Raw genomic sequence first — 22,751 nt, 5'->3', positions numbered from 1 at the left:
ACAGCATCCTTAAGAAGATGATATATGCTCTTCCCATTTCACTCAGTTAAATGTTATCCATCCTTCAGATCCCAGGGAAGCTTTCTTAAACCCTCCTAACTTAATCAAGACTTCCTGCTAGACACTCTCAAGGTTCCCTTGGACTTTTCCTTCACAGATCTTACTTCCATTCATATTAACAAACTCAAAAGATTACTTAATGCCTGTCACCTTACCCACCCAACTATATGCTTCAATTAAAGGCCTGGCTGTATATTACACTCAACCTTATACCCCTAGTATCTACCACAATGTTTGGTACCATATAAATGATGTGGAACAAATAACGTGAATACAAGAATTTCATTGCAGCTTCATTTGTCATAGTGAAAATTTGAAAACAACTCAAAAGTTTATTAATAGGAAAAGTAATTAAGCTTCTACATATGTAAGACAGAATAGTACACAACCATTAAAAAAGAAAGAGCTTAATCTCTATGTTCTGACATACCCAATCTTCTAAATGAAAAAGGAGAAATGTATTTTATTTCATATGTACTATATTGTGCTTAGATGTCTAAAAACACACACATCAAACTGTTAACAATGACTACATCTGAAGACGAATAGGCCTGGAAAAAGGTACTTTCACTTACTTTACACATTTCCGTGTTTCAGTATTTTTCAACAAACATTTCTAATCAACTTTTTATGCTTTGAGCAACTGTAAGTCCATATAAATGATCATACACTAATGTTTAGTGCATATTTGTATCACTATTTCTTAAAAATATTTCTTGTAATCATCTCTGCAGAAACTGTGAGAGGAAGGTAACACAAAAGATAATATCAGCCCCTGTAGCATAGGTTAACAGCTGTATGTAAACTGTCTAAATCACAAAGCAAAATAAACACAACAGGAGCTACAATGTGGGTCTGTTTTCTTGGTCCAGGGTTCCTTCCACTACACATCAGTGCCTTTCCAGTAAGGGACACAAGCCTGTCTTGATATAATCAATGTTTTAGTACCAAGGACTAGAAGAGATATGAAACTACTCCCATTTCCACCCCACCTTTGCAAGTCACAAGAGGGTACTGCAGGCCAATGGCCATAGAGGCTTCTTTTAATAACCCCAGAGAAAGGGAGGTTATAAACTTCTAGTGCATGCTAATCACTATTAGACAATTCCCTTATGTTGAGCTGAAACCTATCTCTTTTACTTTGACTCACTGGTTCAAGTTTGGCATTTGGAATGCCAAGCTTCTCTCCTCTTTAAGAATATATTTAAGACAACTATCATCTGTGTCTTTTTGGGATATTGTCTGAAATTTATAAGCTGTTCTTCAATAAAACATCTCATTATCCAACTTTTAATTTCAGTCCTGATAAACTACTTGGCAGAGGAGAAGGGGAACTATCCTGCAAGACTCCCACAAAATAATGAGGTACAAAGTAGTCAGTTGTTATTATAATCCTCCATGGAGAGTTACAGAGAACCATGCACATCTTAGCACTCCTTTGTTAGATGTCACTGAGTCAAACACTTTTCTGGTGTAAAGCACAGGAATGAAGACACCGTCAGATGCTTACAACAAAATCCTGGCTTTCGACAGCTGAACGTAGCTGGTTCAAGAATTTGCCATGAATGCAGTGGCATTCCTTATTATACTTCCGTAAGACACAGGAACAATCAACCTAATGATCCTTTCTCAGTAAAATATTTCTTGCTGTTTTTGTTAGCACCTTCAATAACAAAGCACCTGGTGGTTCCACCAATGTACAAATGAGACTTCCTCACAACTTAATAGAGACAAAGCAATGAATGATAAAATAAACAGAATGAAACTTAGCAACTGAACTTGAGATGCATGAAAAGATTTGAAACCATAATGATAAGGTTGTTAGATAATACTAGAAAACACACAATGAAAAGTACAGAAGTCCAGGAAGAAGTGCTAGGACAAGAAGTACAAGTTCCAGAAGCCTTGTACTTACAAGGACAAGAAGCACAGTAAGCTACATTGCCGCTACTTATTAAACAGGGCTTCCCTGGTGGCTCAGATGGTAAAGAATCAGCCTCAATCCCTGGATGAGGACGATCCCCTGGAGAAGGTAATCGTAACGCACTGCAGTATTCTTGCCTGGAGAATCCCATGGACTGGCAGGCTAATGGGGTCGCAAAGAGTCAGTAACACTTTCACTTATTAAACAAACTGCTTTTTATCACCTGATGAAAAACAATAGAGGTAAATGCTTGTGCAAAAACTTAAGAGTAAGAATACAGGACAAGACAGACATCTATTTGGAACAGCACAGCTTTTTACTCTGTTTTACCTATTGATGACAGGTACAAACTTGGTAAAGTCTTCCCAAATGTTGCTCCAGGTTTTCCTTCTGAATCTGAACCAAATTAAGAGGAAGGAGAGGGCCTCTGAGCATCCAATCAAAAATAATACCCACTACTCTTCACTCAACTGCGCTTCCCTTCATCAGAATTTATAATTATACATCTCTGTGCTTATTGTCCCATGACCCAGAAAACCGTAAGTTCCTTGAAGTCAACTCTTTTGAACACTGTGTACACATGTAATAGGTCCTTGTACATGAAAGATGCCCCTTAAATATCTGTATAGTTAAAATAGAAAGAGGAAAGGAAAAGGAAGTCACTGGGTACCCTAAACAGTCATTTTGCTTTTGTAGCTAATGTTGGGAGAAGGCAATGGCACCCCACTCCAGTACTCTTGCCTGGAAAGTGCCATGGATGGAGGAGCCTCGTAGGCTGCAGTCCATGGGGTCGCTAAGAGTCCGACACGACTGAGCGACTTCACTTTCACTTTTCACTTTCATGCCTTGGAGAAGGAAATGGCAACCCACTCCAGTGTTCTTGCCTGGAGAATCCCAGGGAAGGGGGAGCCTGGTGGGCTGCCCTCTATGGGGTCGCACAGAGTCGGACACGACTGAAGCGACTTAGCAGCAGCAGCAGCAGCTAATGTTGAGAAATTAATCACCTGTCGGACACTAATTATGATCAAGATTATTCATATACATGGATTTACTTTAACTTCACAATAATACTGGCAGGTTTCTCATTTGTGATCAAAGTAAGACTCAAAGAAACTAAATATTACATAATTTGCTTAAGCCATACATCTAGCAAATCTGGGTTCCAGTTTATGTTAATATCAGGTTTACCAAATATACTGGAGGCTGCCCCCAAGCTGCTCGTGTCTTCGATTATCTCCACTCCTTACAGCTAAGGGAGGAGGGGGAAATACTTAACAGCAAATCAGTAGGTGCATATAACCCAAGACTTTTGGCTTTCTATTCAGTCTGAATTTGCTTCCAGCTTAAAGAAATCTTCTAAAGAAATATAAACAGCAAAACAAGCATTTTTACATTGATCAAATAATTTGATTCTCAAAACAATCTTACAAATGAGAGAGGAATTCCCACTATGTTGGTGCAGACACTGGGGCTAAGAGCGCTTAAGAACTTTGACATTCTCCCTACAAACCTATGGGCCTGGGGTTTTCCAAAAAGAGTGACTGCATAGACTTAGTGCAACCTTTGAAAAAGACACTCGCGCCATAAACCTCGTTTTCCTACTGCAAATATGTAATCCAGATGGGAACGTTCAACGACGCGATTTTCCCATTGCATTTTAGATTTGATGAGGGTCCCGTTCACTCTATACAATTAGTTAAATGTTGACTGCCAAATATAAATATTTACGAGGAGACAACACATGCAGGTCAAAGAAAGGACGTGGGAATATCATTTTAGAAAGGGCTGCAGTGCAGCCAAAACTCTGGGCTGCGGTCCACATTTGGCTTCGCCAACTCCTCCTTCTCTCCCCTCCACTGAACCATTCCTCCCTGGAGTCAGATTTAGTGCAACAGGCAAGTTCCTACCTTGGTCTGAACACTCTTATCAAACTTGTCATTTTTGAAGCTAAAAGTATTCTGGTGCCTCTGAGGCCTGGAACGAGTCACGTTCCCTTTCTGTGAGCTCATCGCAGAAACGACAATCGCCTCCTTCTGGGACAAGGAATATGCAGGCAAGAGTAAGTTGCGAGGAACTAGCCCACGGAGCTCACGCTTCTACCACTGACCCGGAAGCAACTTAACCAGCCTTTCTGTCCCCGCCCCCGGCCTACCCACGTGACTCCTCGAGGCGGTCAAAGGACACCCTCAGACCTCTCAGCGCCCTCAAGGCCCTTTTCAAACCGCCCAGTCTCTATCCTTCCCCCTTCGCGCAGCCTCTCTTTCTCAAACCCGGCGTAAAAATCCCGCTTTCTTCGAAGTGAGAATTCCCCCATTGGTCCGAATGTGGCAGTCCATCAAAGTCGAGGGGCGGGGAGACCTTGCTTCTATTGGCTCTCCTTTTCCGCAATCCCCGCCTCCTGCCGACTCTGCTCAGCCTCTCCGGAGCGCTACACCTCCGGGTTGCTTTTGATTGGTGGAAGTCGGGCTAAACTAGACTCCGTCCCTCCCCCTACCCGCTCGCAGGCTGGAGCCGGGGTCAGCTTTGGCATCTTCCTACAGTTAGTGACCAACTCCTAGCTTAGTGAGCTCTCCGCAAACCCCAGGTTTTCCCTTCCAGCCTCCCGCCACGAGAACGAGCCCCGCGGCCATCAGGCTGTAGGGGAGCGAAGAAAAGAGAATTAGAGAAAAGAAAGATCTGGCTGGGTCTGGGTGGTGTCTGCAGTGCCAGAAAGGGAGGTGGCGGCGGCTGCGGCAGCTGCGACCACGGCCGCGCGGGACGTGAGGCCCAAGAGCAGCCGACCGCGGCGGCGGAGGCGGCCGCTCCAGCGCCTCGCGCCGGGGCCGTTAGTCAGCAGAACGCGAGCCCGTGTGGAGGAACAGGGTCGGCGCGAGGCGAGACTCAGGAGCTTAAGCCGGCCCCCCCGGGCGCCGCCGTCCTTCCACGTCCCGGCGCTGGGGGCTGCAGCCCTCGTTCCCGGCTTCTCGGCCGGGCCCGCCCGCAGGCGGGCAGAGTCCGGCAGCGGCAGCGGCAGCAGCAGCGTGGATCGCGCCTCGTAAAGGACAGCGCGGCGGCAGAGGTTCCCTCCCGGCCCTTTCAGCCTGACGCCTTGGCTGCGGCCCTCAGGTGCAGGTGCGTGGGGCCGCGGCGGGGAGGTGGGGGCCCGGGCGCTGCGGCCGGGCTGGAGGAGGGGGCGCTGGGCCGCGAGACGCAGCGCGGGAGGGACGAGCCGGGGCCGGTCGGGGGGAGGGGAACGGGAGGCGTCTTTGTTGTTGGCGACAGGGATTCCTCTAGGCGCTGGGAAAGGCTGAGAAGCCACTCCCGATCGGATCTGGGATTTTGAGAAGATTGTTGGTTCGGTGAAGCGGAGAGGTAGGAAAGTCTTCGCGGTCGATGAGGCTGCGGGAGTCGGAGGGCGGGAGAGGGACGGACAGATCGATTGGGGAAGGTTTGGGGTCCTCCTTGCAGAGAAGTCTCATTTCATTTTTTGCTCTTCTCCCTGTGGACGGAAGGATGGGGTCAGGTTCACATTCCCACCCTCGCTCATTGTGAAATTCGCGTCGTCTGAAAACTGTCTCCTGAATGTCCTCGAATGTGCCAGCCTTCATTTTTAGATCGAATCATGCCGGGTCCTTGGTGATTTGTGTGTTCTGGTCCAGCCGTTCTAGGGTCTTTTTCTCTCGATGATCGAGCTTCAACTCGAACTCTAGGATAAGCTCACCAGGAATTGTTTTTGAATTGAAAAATTAGTGTTTTGTTGGAATTGTTTTGAACCCTGAAACGAAAAGTTCTGTCAAGTTAGGTTGTACAGTTGTGAAGAGGTGTTTTAAAGAAGAGAGTTTAACCCTGGCTTTTTTTTTTAAAGAAATGTTCAGAGCTTTGATCCATGGTGATTTCTGCCAATGCCAGGACACAACCTTCTAAAACGACACGTTGATTTATCAAAGTTGGTGTGAACTGTATTTGTTAAGCATAAGAGTGAGTAACGGAATGCAGGGAGAGTGACCTTTAATTTTTTGCTCTTAGCTTATGAAAAGGTATTCATGTTTAATAATTTTTTTGTAATATACAGTTCTTGATCCGCAAGATAATTCATTGATTCTTTTTTTTAAGGCTCCAATATGTAAAAAGAATTTTGGAGTTCTTGTGTCAGCGTTTAAAACTACCTACTGAATCTGAGTAAAAAGTCAGGTACATGTAACAGCATTCATCTGTTTACATTAACAAGAAGACATAATAAAATGAGGGTTTTTGGTAAAGAGTTTGTCTCATATGTTTATAGCATAAACTCATTTGGATGATTTATCTAATATCTAATTGTAGCCAATATTTTGGTAATTATCTTAATTGACAGTGTTCTAACTGGGTACCCAGTTCTTTGCTTGTTGGAAGTAGGGGTGGAGGCTAACTTAGAGAAGAGGAGTGGAGATAGCCATGCTTCAACTTAAAAAGGAAATAAGGTCCCTGTTGGGCAATAATTACTATATTACTTGAGATCCAGGAGGAAATAAATAGCACCCTCACCCATATTTTGACCTCGCTTTTCTCCGACTCTAGTATTAATAAGGTTAATTGGCAAGGATAGGATTAGATTTTTAGCAGGCTAGGCAGTTTTAATTTTGTCTCTTGCTGTGCAGTACTGTAGTTGATCAGTGGCTTGCATCTTGAGTATCTTTGCCTGTTTTGAAATGTGTATGACCTCTGACAAAGAATATTCTATTTCCTGTGACAAACAGAATTACCATAAAGCATCATGGCAATGTAATGTTTTGGGCAATTTACTGAACACAGAAGAACTAGGCAATTAGTGTCTGTTCCAGGTTTTGTCACTGAATTGGTCTACAACTCCAGGCATGCTATCTCACATCTGAGTCAGTTTCTCCATCTGTGATATAGGGCTAATAAAATGTGCCACCTGCTCACTGTGAGGAAAGGGCAGTGAGAACCAACAGTTCTTCTGGTTATGTGACATTGGTTGTTTTAGTGAATAACAGTACTTTTTAATGCAATTCTCTAAGTTTGTTTTCGTATTATGAATTTCAGTTCCTTGGTGAAGAATTAGGATAAACATAGTTATAATAGGGAGGCTCTATCCATATGCTATCACTTAGGAATGATAAACTCTAATTTTCTCCAATGTTAAGAATATATAATTTGGTGTCATATCTTTAGAATCAGTGATGACAAGAAAGTAGAGTGATAGATTGAGTTGGTTGGTTTATTTACTGATAGATTTTATTTCTACTATAGCCAAGGTTTTGCTCTTAATTCTCAAAAATTACTCCTACTTTTCCTATGCTGTTAAAGATTTCTCGCATACCAATATGCCTCTCAAACCCATACTTCTGAGTCGGAGAGGAAAAATGATACTTTATGACTTCATTACAAATGAAGCCTAGAGAGGTTTAATTATTTAAATTGTCTAAAGCTACACAATTTGTAAGAACCAGAACTGAGACTTGAATCTGGGTCTCCTGACTTCTGATTCTGAATCCTTTCCTTTGGAGCAGTGTTTTCCAAACTTCTGTCTAGGAAGTTTTTGCCAATTCAGGTGAAGTGAGAAACAAGAAAGTACTAGAAGTATGGTTAACTTATAACGTAATGAATATTCATGCACTCATTACCCAGTTGGAAAGTTATAACTACAAAACAAAGCTTCCCCTGTACTTGGTACCCCTCTTAAATCCTATTTCCACACTCTCGGCAACAAACCCCAAATTGACATGTATCCTTCCTATCCATGTGTTTATACGTTACTACATTCCTTTATATCCGTGAGCATTATATGGTTTTTCTTTTATTGGTTTAAGACTGTTTAAGTATGGTTTTTGTATCTGTAGCTTGCTTTCTTCACTGAACAAGCCAAGATTTATCTGTGCTGATTCTGGTAGCTCTAGTTTATTATTACTGTCATTTGGTATGTGTTTTATTATGTGACTATATCAAGTTTCTGTTAGTGATTTTAGTGGTTTCCAGTTGTTTTCTTATTAAACACAGTGTAGGGAATATTCTTGTATATATTTATTTAGGTAAAGTGGAAGACTTCCTCCAGAGTGGCTCTTGAACCTATATCTCATTTTTATAGAAATATTTTACAACCTCCCCAATACTGTCCTAAATGAAATTCATAATAATAAACTACAGTTGGTATTTTAAATAAAGTAATATGCTTACTAAAATAAAAGAAATATGCTTACTAAAATAAAGAAATAATTTATAACAAAGTAATGTATTGCACTGTGAAATGCTCAGGTTCAACCACATTGTAATCTTGCTACCAAGTGTGATAATAGACCAAAAACATCGGAATTCTGGGGGTTGGTTAGAAATCAGAACCTCAGGTCCTACCCTAATAACTAAGATGCTGAATATTAACAGGATTCCCAGGTGAACTGAGTGTACCTAGAAGTCTAAGAAGCGCTGCTAGAAGAAATAGTAGTAGTCAGATACTTTGAACAGATGGGATCACCTTGACTAGGACAGCTGCTAAAGTAGATTAAACACATGTGTTTAGTTGGCCACTGGAATACTGATAGAGGGATTTGATTTGATAAGTTTCTGAAATAACTATAATTTCAGTAAAGTTTGAACAAAAATAAAAATGCAGTCTTCTCTCTTTACACGGGGGTTGCACTCTTTACATCTTAATCTTTGTTAAAACAATGCAACTATACTTTGTGTTAAGTCCTATTTATTAATATCTGACCTTAGTTTTTTGTTCTGGTCCCTTAAATGAGTGTCCAGCAGACTGTTCAGAAGTCACTGGACATGGGGCAGCATTATCTTTACATACCACAAGTGCGTCGTGTCCCTGGCATCTATTGAGTAGTGCCCCCCATTTGTTACAACTAAAAAGCCATTATTGAGAGAGATTGCCCTGGGATATAAATCTATCAATAGTATCAGACTGCTGGAACATAGGATAGGAGCTGCTTCTTCACCTTCATTAGATACAATCAGTTTTCTCTCCAGAGTATATCAGTAATGAATGAAAGGGTCTGTTTCTCCACCTTCCAAGTACTTCAGTTCAGTCACTCAGTTGTGTCCGACTCTGCAACCCCATGAACCGCAGCATGCCAGGCCTCCCTGTCCATCACCAACTCGTGGAGTTTACCCAAACTCATGTCCATTGAGTCGGTGATGCCATCTAACCATCTCATCCTCCATTGTCCCCTTTTCCTCCTGCCTTCAATCTTTCCCAGCATCAGGGTCTTTTCAAATGAGTCCACTCTTCGCATCAAGTGGCCAAAGTATTGGAGTTTCAGCTTCAGCATCAGTCCTTCCAATGAACACCCAGGACTAATTTCCTTTAGGATGGACTGGTTGGAGCTCCTTGCAGTCCAAGAGACTCTCAAGAGTCTTCTCCAGCACCACAGTTCAAAAGCATCAATTCTTTGGCACTCAGCTTTCTTTATACTCCAACTCTCACATCCATACATGACTACTGGAAAAACCATAGCCTTGACTAGATGGACCTTTGTTGGCAAAGTAATGTCTCTGCTTTTGAATATGCTATCTAGGTTGGTCATAACTTTCCTCCCAAGGAGTAAACGTCTTTTAATTTCATTCATGCGGTCACCATCTGCAGTGATTTTGGAGCCCCAAAAAATAAAGTCTCTTATGGTTTCCACTGTTCCCCATCTGTTTGCCATGAAGTGATGGGACTGTATGCCATGATCTTAGTTTTCTGAATGTTGAGCTTTAAGCCAATTTTTTCACTCTCCTCTTTTCAGTTTCATCAGGAGGCTCTTTAGTTCTTCTTCACTTTCTCCCATAAGGGTGGTGTCATCTGCATATCTGAGGTTATCGATATTTCTCCCGGCAATCTTGATTCCAGCTCGTGCTTCCTCCAGCCCAGCATTTCGCAAGATGTACTCTACCTATAAGTTAAACAAGCAGGGTGACAATATACAGCCTTGACGTACTCCTTTTCCTATTTGGAATCAGTCTGTTGTTCCATGTCCAGTTCTAACTGTTGCTTTCTGACCTGCATGCAGGTTTCTCAAGAGTCAGGTCAGGTGGTCTGGTATTCCCGTCTCTTTCAGAATTTTCCACTTTGTTGTGATCCACACAGTCAAAGGCTTTGGCATAGTCAATAAAGCAGCAATACATGTTTTTCTGGAACTCTCTTACTTTTTCGATAATCCAGCGGATGTTGGCAATTTGATCTCTGGTTCCTCTGCCTTTTCTAAAACCAGTTTGAACATCTGGAAGTTCATGGTTCATGCATTGCTGAAGCCTGGCTTTGAGAATTTTGAGCATTACTTTACTAGTGTGTGAGATGAGTGCAATTGTGTGGTAGTTTGAGCATTCTTTGGCATTGCCTTTCTTTGGGATTGGAATGAAAACTGACATTTTCCAATCCTGTGGCCACTGCTGAGTTTTCCAAATTTGCTGACATGGTGAGTGCAGCACTTTCACAGCATCGTCTTTTAGGATTTGAAATAGCTCAACTGGAATTCCATCACTACCCCTAACTTTGTTCGTAGTGATACTTCCTAAGGCCCACTTGACTTCACATTCCAGGATGTCTGGCTCTAGGTGAGTGATCACACCATCATGATTATCTGGGTCGTGAAGATCTTTTTGGTACAGTTCTTCTGTGTATTCTTGCCACCTCTTCTTAATATCCTCTGCTTCTTTTAGGTCCATACCATTTTTGTCCTCATTGAGCCCATCTTTGCATGAAATGTTCCTTTGGTATCTCTGATTTTCTTGAAGAGTTCTCTAGTCTTTCCTAATCTATTGTTTTCCTCTATTTCTTTGCTTTGATCACTGAGGAAGGCTTTCTTAACTCTCCTTGCTATTCTTTGGAACTCTGCATTCAAATAGGTATATCTTTCCTTTTCTCCTTTGCTTTTCACTTCTCTTCTTTTCACAGCTATTTGTAAGCCTCCTCAGATACCCATTTTGCTTTTTTGCATTTCTTTTTCTTGGGGATGGTCTTGATTCCTGTCTCCTGTATATTGTCACAAACCTCCGTCCATAGTTCATTAGGCACTCTGTCTATCAGATCTGGTCCTTAAATCTATTTCTTACTTCCACTGTATAATCATAAGGGATTTGATTTAGGTCATACCTGAATGGTCTAGTGGTTTTCCCCACTTTCTTCAATTTCAGTCTGAATTTGGCAATAAGGAGTTCATGAATGAGCCACAGTCAGCTCCCGATCTTGTTTTTGCTAACTGTATAGAGCTTCTCCATTTTGGCTGCAAAGAATATAATCAATACGATTTCGATGTTCACCATTTGGTGATGTCCATGTGTAGAGTCTTCTCTTGTGTTGTTGGAAGAGGGTGTCTGCTATGACCAGTGCATTCTCTTGGCAAATCTCTGTTAGCCTTTGCCCTGCCTCATTCTGTACTCCAAGGCCAAATTTGCCTGTTACTCCAGGTATTTCTTGACTTCCTACTTTTGCATTCCAGTCCCCTGTAATGAAAAGGACATCTTTTGGAGATGTTAGTTCTAGAAGGTCTTGTAGGTCTTCATAGAACTGTTCAGCTTCTTCAGCGTTACTGGTTGGGGCATAGACTTGAATTACCGTGATATTGAATGGTTTGCCTTGGAAACGAACAGAGATCATTCTGTCATTTTTGAGATTGCATCCAAGTACTTCATTTCAGACTCTTTTGTTGACTATGATGGCTACTCCATTTCTTCTAAGGGATTCTTGCCCATAGTAGTAGATATAATGGTCATCTGAGTTAAATTCACCATTCCAAATACTTAAGACTTCTTAAATTTTGACATTCTAAGGAATATAAAATGTTACCTCATTGTAATTTTCATATATATCTTCCCCCGTTAGTTGTGTAGTTAAGAACACTTTAACTTGGTTTTTAGCGATTCATATTCCTTTTCTATGAATTGCCTATTCTGTTTTTCTTTGAGATTATTTTATTGATTTGTAAGTACTTTTTATGTATTTAGGATAATCGTACTTAGTAGGCTTTAGAAATATTTTCTAGTCTTTACAATGCCTTTTCATTTTAAATATGGTATCTTTTGATGACTAGACATTCTTAATTTTAATGGCAAATGTATTCTCTCATGATGGTACTTTTTCTCTGTAGAGGAAGTCTCTTGAGATTGTAAAGATTGCTATAGTTTGTTGTAAAAGTTTTACTTTTTCACATTTAGATGTTAAATACATGTGGAGCTGTTTTTATATAATGAGATATTTGTGAATCTAAATTTACTTAATAAAAATGAGCACCCTTTATACTGAAATTGTTATTTTTATGTTAATGTGCTCTTATGAAATCATAGTGATACTAGATTATATTTAGTTTGTAACATAAATTTGATAACTCTTGTCATTCCAACTTTTTTTAAAAATTTGACTGGATTTTAATAAAAGGTTTGAGAACTACTGCTTTTAGAGTACTCTGATTCCTTTTTATTTATGTTTGCCTCACATTCATCATCTAAAACATCACTGAAAATGATCAGGTACTCTTAGGTACTAATCTTTCATCATCTGCATCTCTACATTTTACAGTTTAACGTGTCTTGTCATCTCTTTTTATTCTGACTAGAATATTTTAAATAATACTTATGATCCTAATTTTTAACATAATTTCAGACAAAATTCAAATATTATTTTAATGTTAATTTAGCTCTGATATAGGTCCTAACTGTTTTGTTTTCCCAGGAATTAAAGATGAAAATGGTTAAACACATCCTCATACAGTTAAAGATGAAAAAAGGGAAAGGAAGAATGGGCCAGTGTCTACTGAGTATCAGTCACTGTTCTAGGTTTGAGGGGTTGCATCTGTAAACAAAACAAGCAAAGATCCCTAACTTCCTAGAGCTTAACCACCTAGCAGAGGATTATACACAATATGCATAATAAATATCTAATATGTTAGAAAGTGATAAATACTTTTAAAAGGTAGAGAGTGGTAAGGGGGAATCAAATGAGGCGGTTTTGACCTTTTAGAAGGGGAGAATAAACGGAAATGTGAGATAGCAGTGAGGACCTTGACCATGCACATAGTCTTGGAAGAGTGGACAGAATATAGTGTTAAGTTAAAACTGTGTTCCTGGCTCTCCCATTTAATAAGAGGATGAACTTGGACAAGTTGATTGATATAACAACCTGAAGCCCTGATTTCTTCATATATAGAAAGATGATATTCTGAGAAAAGTATTATTAAGATTAAGAGAGGGACTTCCCTGGTGGTCCAGTGACTGAGCCTCCCCATTCCCAATGCAGGGGAATTGGCTTTGATCCCTGGTCAGAGAACTAGATCCCACATGCCTCAGCTAAGACCCAATGCAGACAAATAAATAAATAAAAATAAAATTTAAAACAGCATGTTAAAAAGCAGAGACATTACTTTGCCAACAAAGGTCCATCTAGTCAAGGCTATGGTTTTTCCAGTAGTCATGTATGGATGTGAGAGTTAGACTATAAAGAAAGCCGAGTGCCAAAGAATGGATGCTTTTGAACCGTGGTATTGGAGAAGAATCTCACTGAGAGTCCCTTGGACTGCAAGGAGATCCAACCAGTCCATCCTAAAGGAAATCAGTCCTGGGTGTTCATTGGAAGGACTGATGTTGAAGCTGAAACTCCAGTACTTTGGCCACCTGATGCGAAGAGCTGACCCATTTGAAAAGACTCTGATGCTGGGAAAGATTGAAGACGGAAGGAGAACGGGATGACAGAGGATGAAATGGTTGGATAGCATCACCGACTCAATGGACATGAGTTTGAGTAAACTCTGGGAGTTGGTGATGGACAGGGAGGCCTGGTGCACTGCAGTCCATGGAGTTGCAAAGAGTCGGATATGACTGAGTGATTGAACTCAACTGAAAATTTTAAAAAAGATAAAAGGAGATAACAAGTGAAAACACCTACCTCCTTCCCTCATCTCTCATCATGTAGATTTCATGTACCACTCTGTATTTTGCTGCTGCTGCTGCTGCATCGGGTCAGTTGTGTCCAACTCTGTGTGACTCTGTACTTTATTTTATAGCATTTGTCACAGTATATATAATAACCTGTGTCAGTTGATAAATTTTATCTCACCTCTTGTGAAATAATGAGAAGAGCCAGTCAGTGTAGTATTGGGTTGGCCAAAACGTTCATTCAAGTTTTCCATACTGTCTTATGGAAAAACCCGAACAACCTTTTTGGCCAACCCAGTAATATATACCATTAACATATAGTCATTTGTACCTTCCTTTAAACTTTTTTTTTAATTTGAAAATTATTTCATTCAGATTTGTTGGAAAGTTTTTATTTATAGTGTCTTTATGCTAGAGCTTCAAATTGTATTATAGGCATTAGCTCATTAATCACCACACATCATTTTTGTGATGGAGGTGGTAGAAATGTATCATCTTGTACCTGAAGGAATTGAAACTGCTAAATGGCATAAAGTTACACAAAAAGTCAAGGAGAATCTGGGCCAAATCTGATTATGGTTATGTTTTCTCTATGCTCTTTTTTTCTTTCTGCAGTATTGCTAAGTTGACTCTCTTTAAAGCATAAAAGCAAAAATATGTAGTTTGTTATATTGTTAAATTAGTGGCCTTTAGAAAATCATTAGATGCAAATGCTATTTTAGTTATGAGTTTCTTTTCAGTTTTCTCTCTAAAGCTTCTTACAGTGTGTAAGGAGGTGGTACTAGAATTGGCAATAGAGTTAGGGGTTTTTACCCTTAAAATACATATTGCAAAGAAATTATTTTCATTATGTCTGTCTTGGCATAACTAAGATTTATTTTTAGAAGGTAGCCACAGTAAAAGAATAGGATTAAGAGCATAAGTATATGTTTGACGTAGGTCAGGATGAAGAAGAATGGGGGTTGAAGAAAACGTCACTAACTTGATATAGGCAAGTCTGCATTCTAATCCCAACAAACCTGAAATAAAAGCAAATGCCTCCAGGAACAAAAATAGAAGACATTATCAGTTTACCAATTGCAACAAATTTGTTTGACCTCTGATTTTAGATTATTCTTAAATGTGCTTTGAAAATTAAAATCAATTGAAATAATTCCTGTAATAAAATTTCCCCCAAAATGGCATTAGCAGATGACCTAGATATTTTGTTTCTGTTTAGTATCCTGCTTGGTGTACTGATAATTTTTCACTCTTTAGCTTTGCCATCTTCACTTCTAAAAGTAAAAAATTAATTTCCCCACATCAGCTATCAAGAAGAAAATAATGCCATTCAGTAACTTGGTTTGGCAAGCTTATAAATCTGAAACACTACAAGTTACATTTCATTCACAGCTTTTTAACAGACCTCAATGTCACTTTTATTAATGAAGATTTGGGGCGGTGAAGTCAATGTGAGTGAGGAGGATCTTTAAATATACATGGAGGACATTCTGATAGAATTCCCTAGGGTAATGGCTTTCAATTTTTATTTGTTAAAATCCATGAGAAGTTTTGCTTTTATGACCTAATACATGCATATGCACTCACACAAAAGTTGCCCCTAAGAGATTATCTAAATGTTTAGTAGAATGAATGGAAAGGAAATTGCTCAGAAATAAGGATAGGTATTAGGAAGGGAAGTATCAGTTCAGTCACTCAGTCATGTCCGACTCTGCAACCTGGTGGACTACACCACAGCTTTCCACTCCATCACCAACTCATGGAGTTTGTTCAAACTCATGTCCATCGAGTTGGTGGTGCCATCCAATCATCTTACCCTCCATGGTCCCTTTCTTTTCTTTTATTTTTTATTTTTTTTTATTTTTAAACTTTACAAAATTGTATTAGTTTTGCCAAATATCAAAATGAATCCGCCACAGGTATACATGTGTTCCCCATCCTGAACCCTCCTCCCTCCTCCCTCCCCATACCATCCCTCTGGGTCATCCCAGTGCACTAGCCCCAAGCATCCAGTATCGTGCATCGAACCTGGACTGGCAACTCGTTTCATACCTGATATTTTACATGTTTCAATGCCATTCTCCCAAATCTTCCCACCCTCTCCCTCTCCCACGGAGTCCATAAGACTGTTCTATACATCAGTGTCTCTTTTGCTGTCTTGTACACAGGGTTATTGTTACCATTTCTAAATTCCATATATATGCGTTAGTATACTGTATTGGTGTTTTTCTTTCTGGCTTACTTCACTCTGTATAATAGGCTCCATGGTCCCTTTCTTCTCCCGCCTTCAATCTTTCCCAGCGTCCGGGTCTTCTCCAGTGAGTCAGTTATTTGCATCAGGTGGCCAAAGTATTGGAGCTTCAGCATCAGTCTTCCAATGAATATTCAGCACTGATTTCCTTTAGGATGGACTGGTTGGATCTCCTTGCAGTCCAAGGGACTCTCAAGAGTCTTCTCCATCACCACAGTTCAAAAGCATCAATTCTTTGGCACTCACTTTGTTTATGATGTAACTCTCACATTCATAAAATGACTACAGGAAAAACCATAGCTTTGACTAGATGGACCTTGGTTGGCAAAGTAATGTCTCTGGTTTTTAATATGCTGTCTAGGTTGGTCATAACTTTTCTTCCAAGGAACAAACGTCTTAATTTCATGCCTGTAGTCACCATCTGCAGTGATTTGGAAGCCCAAGAAAATAAAGTCTGTCACACTTTCCATTGTTCCCCATCTATTTGCCAGGAAGTGATGGGATCGGATGCCATGATCTTCATTTTTTGAATGTTGAGTTTTAAGTCAGCTTTTTCACTGTCCTCTTGCACTTTGATCAAGAGGCTCTTCAATTACTCTTTGTTTTCTGCCATAAGGGTGGTATCATGTACATATTGGAGGTTATTGATATTTCTCCTGACAATTTTGATTCCAGCTTGTGCTTCATCCAGCCCTGCATTTCGCATGATGTACTCTGCATATAAATTAAATAAGCAGGATGACAATATACAGCCTTAACGTACTGCTTTCCCTATTTGGAACCAGTCTGTTGTTCCATGTCCAGTTCTGTTGCTTCTTGACCTGCATACAGATTTCTCCGGAGGCAGGTCAGGTGGTCTGGTATTCCCATATCTTTAAGAATTTTCCACAGTTTTGTTGTGATCCATACAGTCAAAGGGTTTGGCATGGACAATAAAGCAGAAGTAGGTGTTTTTCTGGAACTCTTGCTTTTTCTATAATCCAGCAGATGTTGGCAATTTGATCTCTGGTTCCTCTGCCTTTTCTAAATCCAGCTTGAACATCGGGAAGTTCCCGGTGCATGTACTGTTGACACCTCGCTTGGGGAATTTTAAGCATTACTCTGCTAGCATGTGAGATGAGTTCAATTGTGCGAGAGTTTAATCATTCTTTGGCAATTGCCTTTCTTTGGGATTGGAATGAAAACTGACCTTTTCCAATCCTGTGGCCACTGCTAAGTTAAAAAAAGGAAGGGAAGAGGGTGGGACAATCATGTATGACATGCTAAAGAACTTAGGGTTATCCAAGAGCAATATAAGACCCATTGAAGGATTTTAAATAAAAATGTGAAATCTGTTGACAGCAGTGTAGCATGTGCATTAGAGGAGTGTGAAATAAGGTATTTCTGAGTGACTTTATGACATTAAATTGAAAAGTAGTTTAGCTAAGATGTGACTTAGGTGATGGAGAGATATGTAGGAGTTGGGCCTTGATTGAGTTAGAAGAATAAAAGGGAGAGGGAGGAGGAGGGAAGAGAGTATGGATTTAGATATTCAGGGTCTATAGCTTAAGAGAGAGGTCTGTGCTAAAGATTTAGGTTTAGACACCATTGGTGTATAAATGATAGTTGAAGCCAGGGATATGGCTCTGAACAAGAGACAGGAAGACAAAGGAAGACCAAAGTGGTAGATAAATCCTGGATTTGGGTGAGTTAAACAAAAGATAAGAGGAAGATAAAAGAAGCTGATCTGTAAATAATAGTAATAATAATAATAGTGTGTGCTCATTTATGTCCTACTCTTTGCGACCCCATGGACTGTAATCCGCCAGGCTCTTCTGTCCATAGAATTTTCCAGGCAAGAATACTGAAGTAGGTTGCCATTCCCTACTCCAGGGGATTGAACCTGCATCTCATGTCTCCTGCATTGACAGGCAGATTCTTTACCACTATACTACCTAGGAGGCCTATTAATAATAATAATAATAGTACAACCTTTGAAAGATCACCAGAAAAACCTAATTTCAAGGAGAGGAGGGCACAATGGTGTTTAATTCCACAAGTGATTGTGTAAATGCAAGACTAAAAAATACCCAATGCGCTTGAAATTATGAAGTTACCAATAATCCCGAACAATCAACAATTTCATGATAGATGTTAGGTCACAATTCATTTTGGGCCTCATGGGAAATAGTGGAAAATGAGTAGAGAAGTTTGATTCTGAAAGACAGTCAGAGAAGTAGTAGAATCTAGATATAGATACATACTTTTTTTTTTAAAGAGGAGACTCTTGAATATGTTTATAAATAGTAGAAATAAATAGAAGAGCAGGAGAAGCTAAAGATAAAGGAAACATCAGCAAGGATAAGGCAGGGTCTCTAAACAGATACATTGAACTTTCCAGGATATGTGTGGAGAAGTTGTTCATGAAAAAGGAACACTTAGCAGTGAGAAGGAAGTCAGGATTTGATTGATTTCTAGGGTCCAGAAAGAGATCAGATACATGCCTGCATTCTCCAAGTAGTGAAGAACATCTGTTTCTGCATCTAGCATAGCAGGAATTTAGATGTCTCGTTTATTGTTCCCAGAAACTCTGCAGAGTTTACAAATATTAATAAGATTGAGGCACAGAGAAGTACTATAATTTATCTAAACCTGTACAACTTAGACGGTAACTGAGCTGGGATTTGATTGCATTTATATCTAGTTTTAAAGCCCAGTAGTTCTAAATTTTTTTATTTTTGAAGGGACAAACCAAATTTCCAAAAAGAGGGAAGAGGCTTCCAATGTAAGTTTCACCCAGTACAGTCACTTCAAAAATAAAAACTTAGTACCTATTACCATTTTTTTGTTTCTTACAAGAGTTTTCATTTTTCAGAAGAAAGATATTTTTGTTAGAAAATTGTCAAAAGGATTTAATCTCCAAATAGATGGCAACCATCTTAATTTATTAACTCACTACTTTTGTCCTTAAGTTTTCTCTTTTTGCTGAAGAATGGTAAAAACTTGTGTAGGCTAGTACGTGCATGCTCAGTTGCTTCAATTATGTCCAACTCTGCAACCCCATGGACCGTAAGCATGCCAGGGATTCTATAGGCAAGAATACTGAAATGAGTATTTTCATTTCAGTGAAATGAAAATTCACTGCGCCCTCCTCCAGGGAATCTCCCTGACCCAGGGCTCAAGCCCACATTACCTGCATTGCAGGCAGATTCTTTACTGCTTAGCCACCTGGGAAGCCCATCATAGGGTAGCACCAGTCTCACACTACCCATGCCAACAGATTCATGAAATGAAACTTTATATACAAAAGTAAAGTACAGTGTTATCATTTTATAACAAGCTTCAGTTATTATAGCTGAATGTTTTGTGTTCAAAAGAACTAAATATTTCCTCCATATTAGAAACTTATACATATTAGAAACATATTTTGGTTTGCTGCAAATTGATCTCTGTTGGTTTTCACTTCCAAACTTTTAAGAAGTTAATAAAATCACCGATAAACAAAAGCAACTCCAAGAAATTCAAAGCATTAATTCACAAACTGTTTTGTAAATTTGTTAGATATTTCTAGGATTTGTTTATAAGATTATTTTTTGAAGTGCTAAAAGCCACTGTAAATCTAAATACTTTAAGAATCAGAAAATCAAATTGCTCTAACAGATCTTGTACCATTGCTTACCTACCTTGTCCTACTTTGGGAATATTATCCTATATGCATAAACTCATTTGTTTGTAGAAGGGAGAATATTGCCTAACTTACAGTGGGATTTCCCTGGTGGCTCAGACGGTAAAGTGTCTGTCTACAACGCGGGAGACCCGGGTTCGATCCCTGGGTCAGGAAGATCCCCTGGAGAAGGAAATGGCAATCCACTCCAGTACTATTGCCTGGAAAATCCCATGGACAGAGGAGCCCAGTAGGCTACAGTCCATGGGGTCCCAAAGAGTCGGACACGACTGAGCGACTTCACTTTCACTTTCACTTACAATGGTACATCTTTAATCAACATGTGTAACTTAATGTTAGTCTTAGAGTTTCTACCAATGTGAACTGAGCTAAGTTCCATGTTCTTCTCTTGAAGTTTGAAGTTCTGCTGCCCGTGATTGCACTGGAAAGCAGGAAGAGTATGTATAACAGGGGGAAAATTAGTGTTCAGGGGCTTACAGTGGGGCACTAACTGATACCTTATCACTTAGGGACAGTGTGTTCTACTTGGGGGCTGCAAGAGCTAATCACTCTTGTCCCAAATCATTTAAAAGTGAATGCTTTAAGAGTATAAATCCTTCCTAGTAGCACACATTTCATTTTAAAAGAAACTCTCAGTCAATAGAAGAGAATGTTCAGTTTTTGCCAAAACAAAATTTAAATTAACTCTTCAGAGTAATTCATGAATACTAGGCTCTCTAACGTGGTTACCAAATTAATCAACTGGGATGCATTTCAACTTTTTTTTTTTTTGCCACCATTCAAATAAGTCTTTTGAAAAAGGATTTTCTAGCCTTGTCCAAGGACACTGGTGATAACAGTTTAATATGCAAAAATATAGTGTTGCAGCTTTATAATCAGGAAATGGATTTGCTATTCCAGATAATGATTATTAGCCAGATAGAACATTAGCACATTAGTAAATTGTACATGTAGTAATTATCCTTAACCTACTGGTCTGTTTATTTAACTGCCTCTCACAGGGATTTAAAATATATCAGAAGGTGTTTTTTTAATGCATGGGGTACAATGTAAATAGAAACATAATTTGTCAATTATTATGGTTTCCAGAAAGAGTCAAGCCATAAATTACATACACTGGTGTTGTGAATCCTGGTTCAAAATAACAAAACATATTTTAATTATATTTAGCATTATCTCAGTTTATATTCTGTCAGGTCTTTAGATATAGCTGCAAGTTCTTATTTTCTTTAATCTTATATTTTTCTCATTGTGTTAGTATATTGCTGTTGATCAGGTACTGCCTGTATACTACTGAAGAAAATATATGGTCACTGAGCTCATAGTAAAGACAGTAGGCATTAATCAATTAAGCACAGTATTCACCTGTAAAGGAAAAGAACTACATGCTAAGAAAAAGAATGACATGATTAAGATTTAAGGTGTACAAGATTTCTGGAAAAAGTGGCATTTGAGACCAGAATGCTAGAGGTCAGAGGAAGTGAACAATGCACGTATGCAAGTACAGTTGAATACAGCTTTCAGGAAATTGAAAGAGGGTGCGGAAAACCACAGTCATAGAGGTGAAGGTATCAAGATAAGTTTGGACAAGTAGGGAAAGGCCAGATCACACAAGGCCTTTAAGGACCTATGGAGAAAATAGATTTTATTACAAGTACAGAGTGAAGCTATCAAGGAGTTCTTGACCAAGGTAATCTGGTCATGTAGGCTATGTAGAAAAGAAAATTTTAGGTTAGAATATATGAGTGAAATTCACATTTACTCTCAAATATTTTCTATTTGTTTACACACACATTCTGAGTTGTTCCTTCTGTTGTCTTTTTCTTGGTAACTCTGGTCTGTCCTTTCATTTGTAAAAGCTAGGAATTACTACAAAAAAGTGGGAAAGGTAACCTCAGTAAATCAAAAGAATTGCATGTGGTCTACAATTAAGGGTGACAAAAAATGATTGTTTTTCCCAATTGAACTCTCTATTTAGTATAAAGATTTTATGATAATTGAGGTCAAGTTCATTGAAAACTACCTGTTGTTTGATACTGTTTTAATTTCGGTAATGTTCCCGCAGGTTTCACATTTTGTGTTCTCTTTAGAAGTGTTATGTTTTAAAGGCTATTTTTACATTTTTGGCATTTTTTAGTAGAATATACGGAGAAGGCAATGGCACCCCACTCCAGTACTCTTGCCTGGAAAATCCCATGGACAGAGGAACCTGGTAGGCTGCAGTCTATGGGGTCGCTAAGAGTCGGACACGACTGAGCGACTTCACTTTCACTTTTCTCTTTCATGCATTGGAAAAGGAAATGGCAATCCACTCCAGTGTTCTTGCCTGGAGAATCCCAGGGACGGGGGAGCCTAGTGTGCTGCCGTCTATGGGGTAGCACAGAGTTGGACACGACTGAAGCGACTTAGCAGCAGCAGCAGTAGAATATACAATCAGATTTTTCCTTCTGTATGGTCAAGGAGATGAAAGGAATCATATCCAGTTGCATAAAGAGCAACAGTGTGAACATGGGATATGATGCCCCCAAAATCCAGGCAGGTTACACAGGAGAAGGAGGATTTAGCATAATAAAATATTCTTGCTGGAAAAGCTCCAGATCTTTTAGTTTAATCTTCTCACATTAAAACTGAGATAGTTGGGAGCACAAGAGCTCACTTGAGTTATAACTGGAACCTGAGTTTCCTAATTTCCTGAGTTGGTGCTGTTTCTACCATTCGTTTAGTTTATAAAAATGAGGTACATATAATGTGAAACAAGACTTCTTCAAAAGGTAAAAATTGTATGAAATGCCAAAAATTATTAGATGAGTTTACTATATCATGCCTAAGGTGATATTTAATAACCCAATTGATGACATTTGAAAGGGTGAGTGGATTACCCATCTTTAATGCTTGCTTTCTTCTCCTCCCAAGAAAGTATTTATACTCGAGGTACACTAGACATGTATCTGAAACTAGCCATCAGATTCTTCTCAAATCAGATGTCAAGGATTTGCCTCAACTGGTTTTTGCAAGCTTCT

General features: G+C 39.5%; 2 protein-coding genes across 5 annotated transcripts in view; one reads left to right on the top strand and one right to left on the bottom strand.

The window, feature by feature from the left end:
- Window positions 1-4,235, bottom strand: part of C4H9orf85 (chromosome 4 C9orf85 homolog) — a 59,276-nt gene extending 55,041 nt beyond the window's left edge. Inside the window, exon 1 of one of the 3 annotated variants that reach the window (XM_055578303.1) lies at window positions 3,892-4,235. In XM_055578303.1, coding sequence (XP_055434278.1) covers window positions 3,892-3,993 — 102 coding nt within the window. In that variant the 5' untranslated portion in view covers window positions 3,994-4,235. The remainder of the gene's footprint in view (window positions 1-3,891) is intronic. The other 2 variants (XM_055578301.1, XM_055578302.1) reach the window with 2 other exon arrangements.
- Window positions 4,236-4,957: 722 nt separating this feature from the next.
- ABHD17B (abhydrolase domain containing 17B, depalmitoylase) overlaps window positions 4,958-22,751 on the top strand; it is a 48,907-nt gene continuing 31,113 nt past the window's right edge. Inside the window, exon 1 of one of the 2 annotated variants that reach the window (XM_055578299.1) lies at window positions 4,958-5,095. The gene's annotated coding sequence lies outside the window, so the exon portion shown is untranslated. Of the gene's footprint in view, window positions 5,096-5,311; window positions 5,336-22,751 lie in introns of those variants that run through there. The other variant, XM_055578300.1, reaches the window with a different exon arrangement.

This window comes from Bubalus kerabau, chromosome 4, assembly GCF_029407905.1.
Source record: "Bubalus kerabau isolate K-KA32 ecotype Philippines breed swamp buffalo chromosome 4, PCC_UOA_SB_1v2, whole genome shotgun sequence".
Lineage (NCBI taxonomy): Eukaryota > Metazoa > Chordata > Mammalia > Artiodactyla > Bovidae > Bubalus > Bubalus kerabau.
The sequence above is the reverse complement of the archived record's forward strand: the minus strand, read 5'-3'. Positions and strand labels throughout refer to the sequence as shown.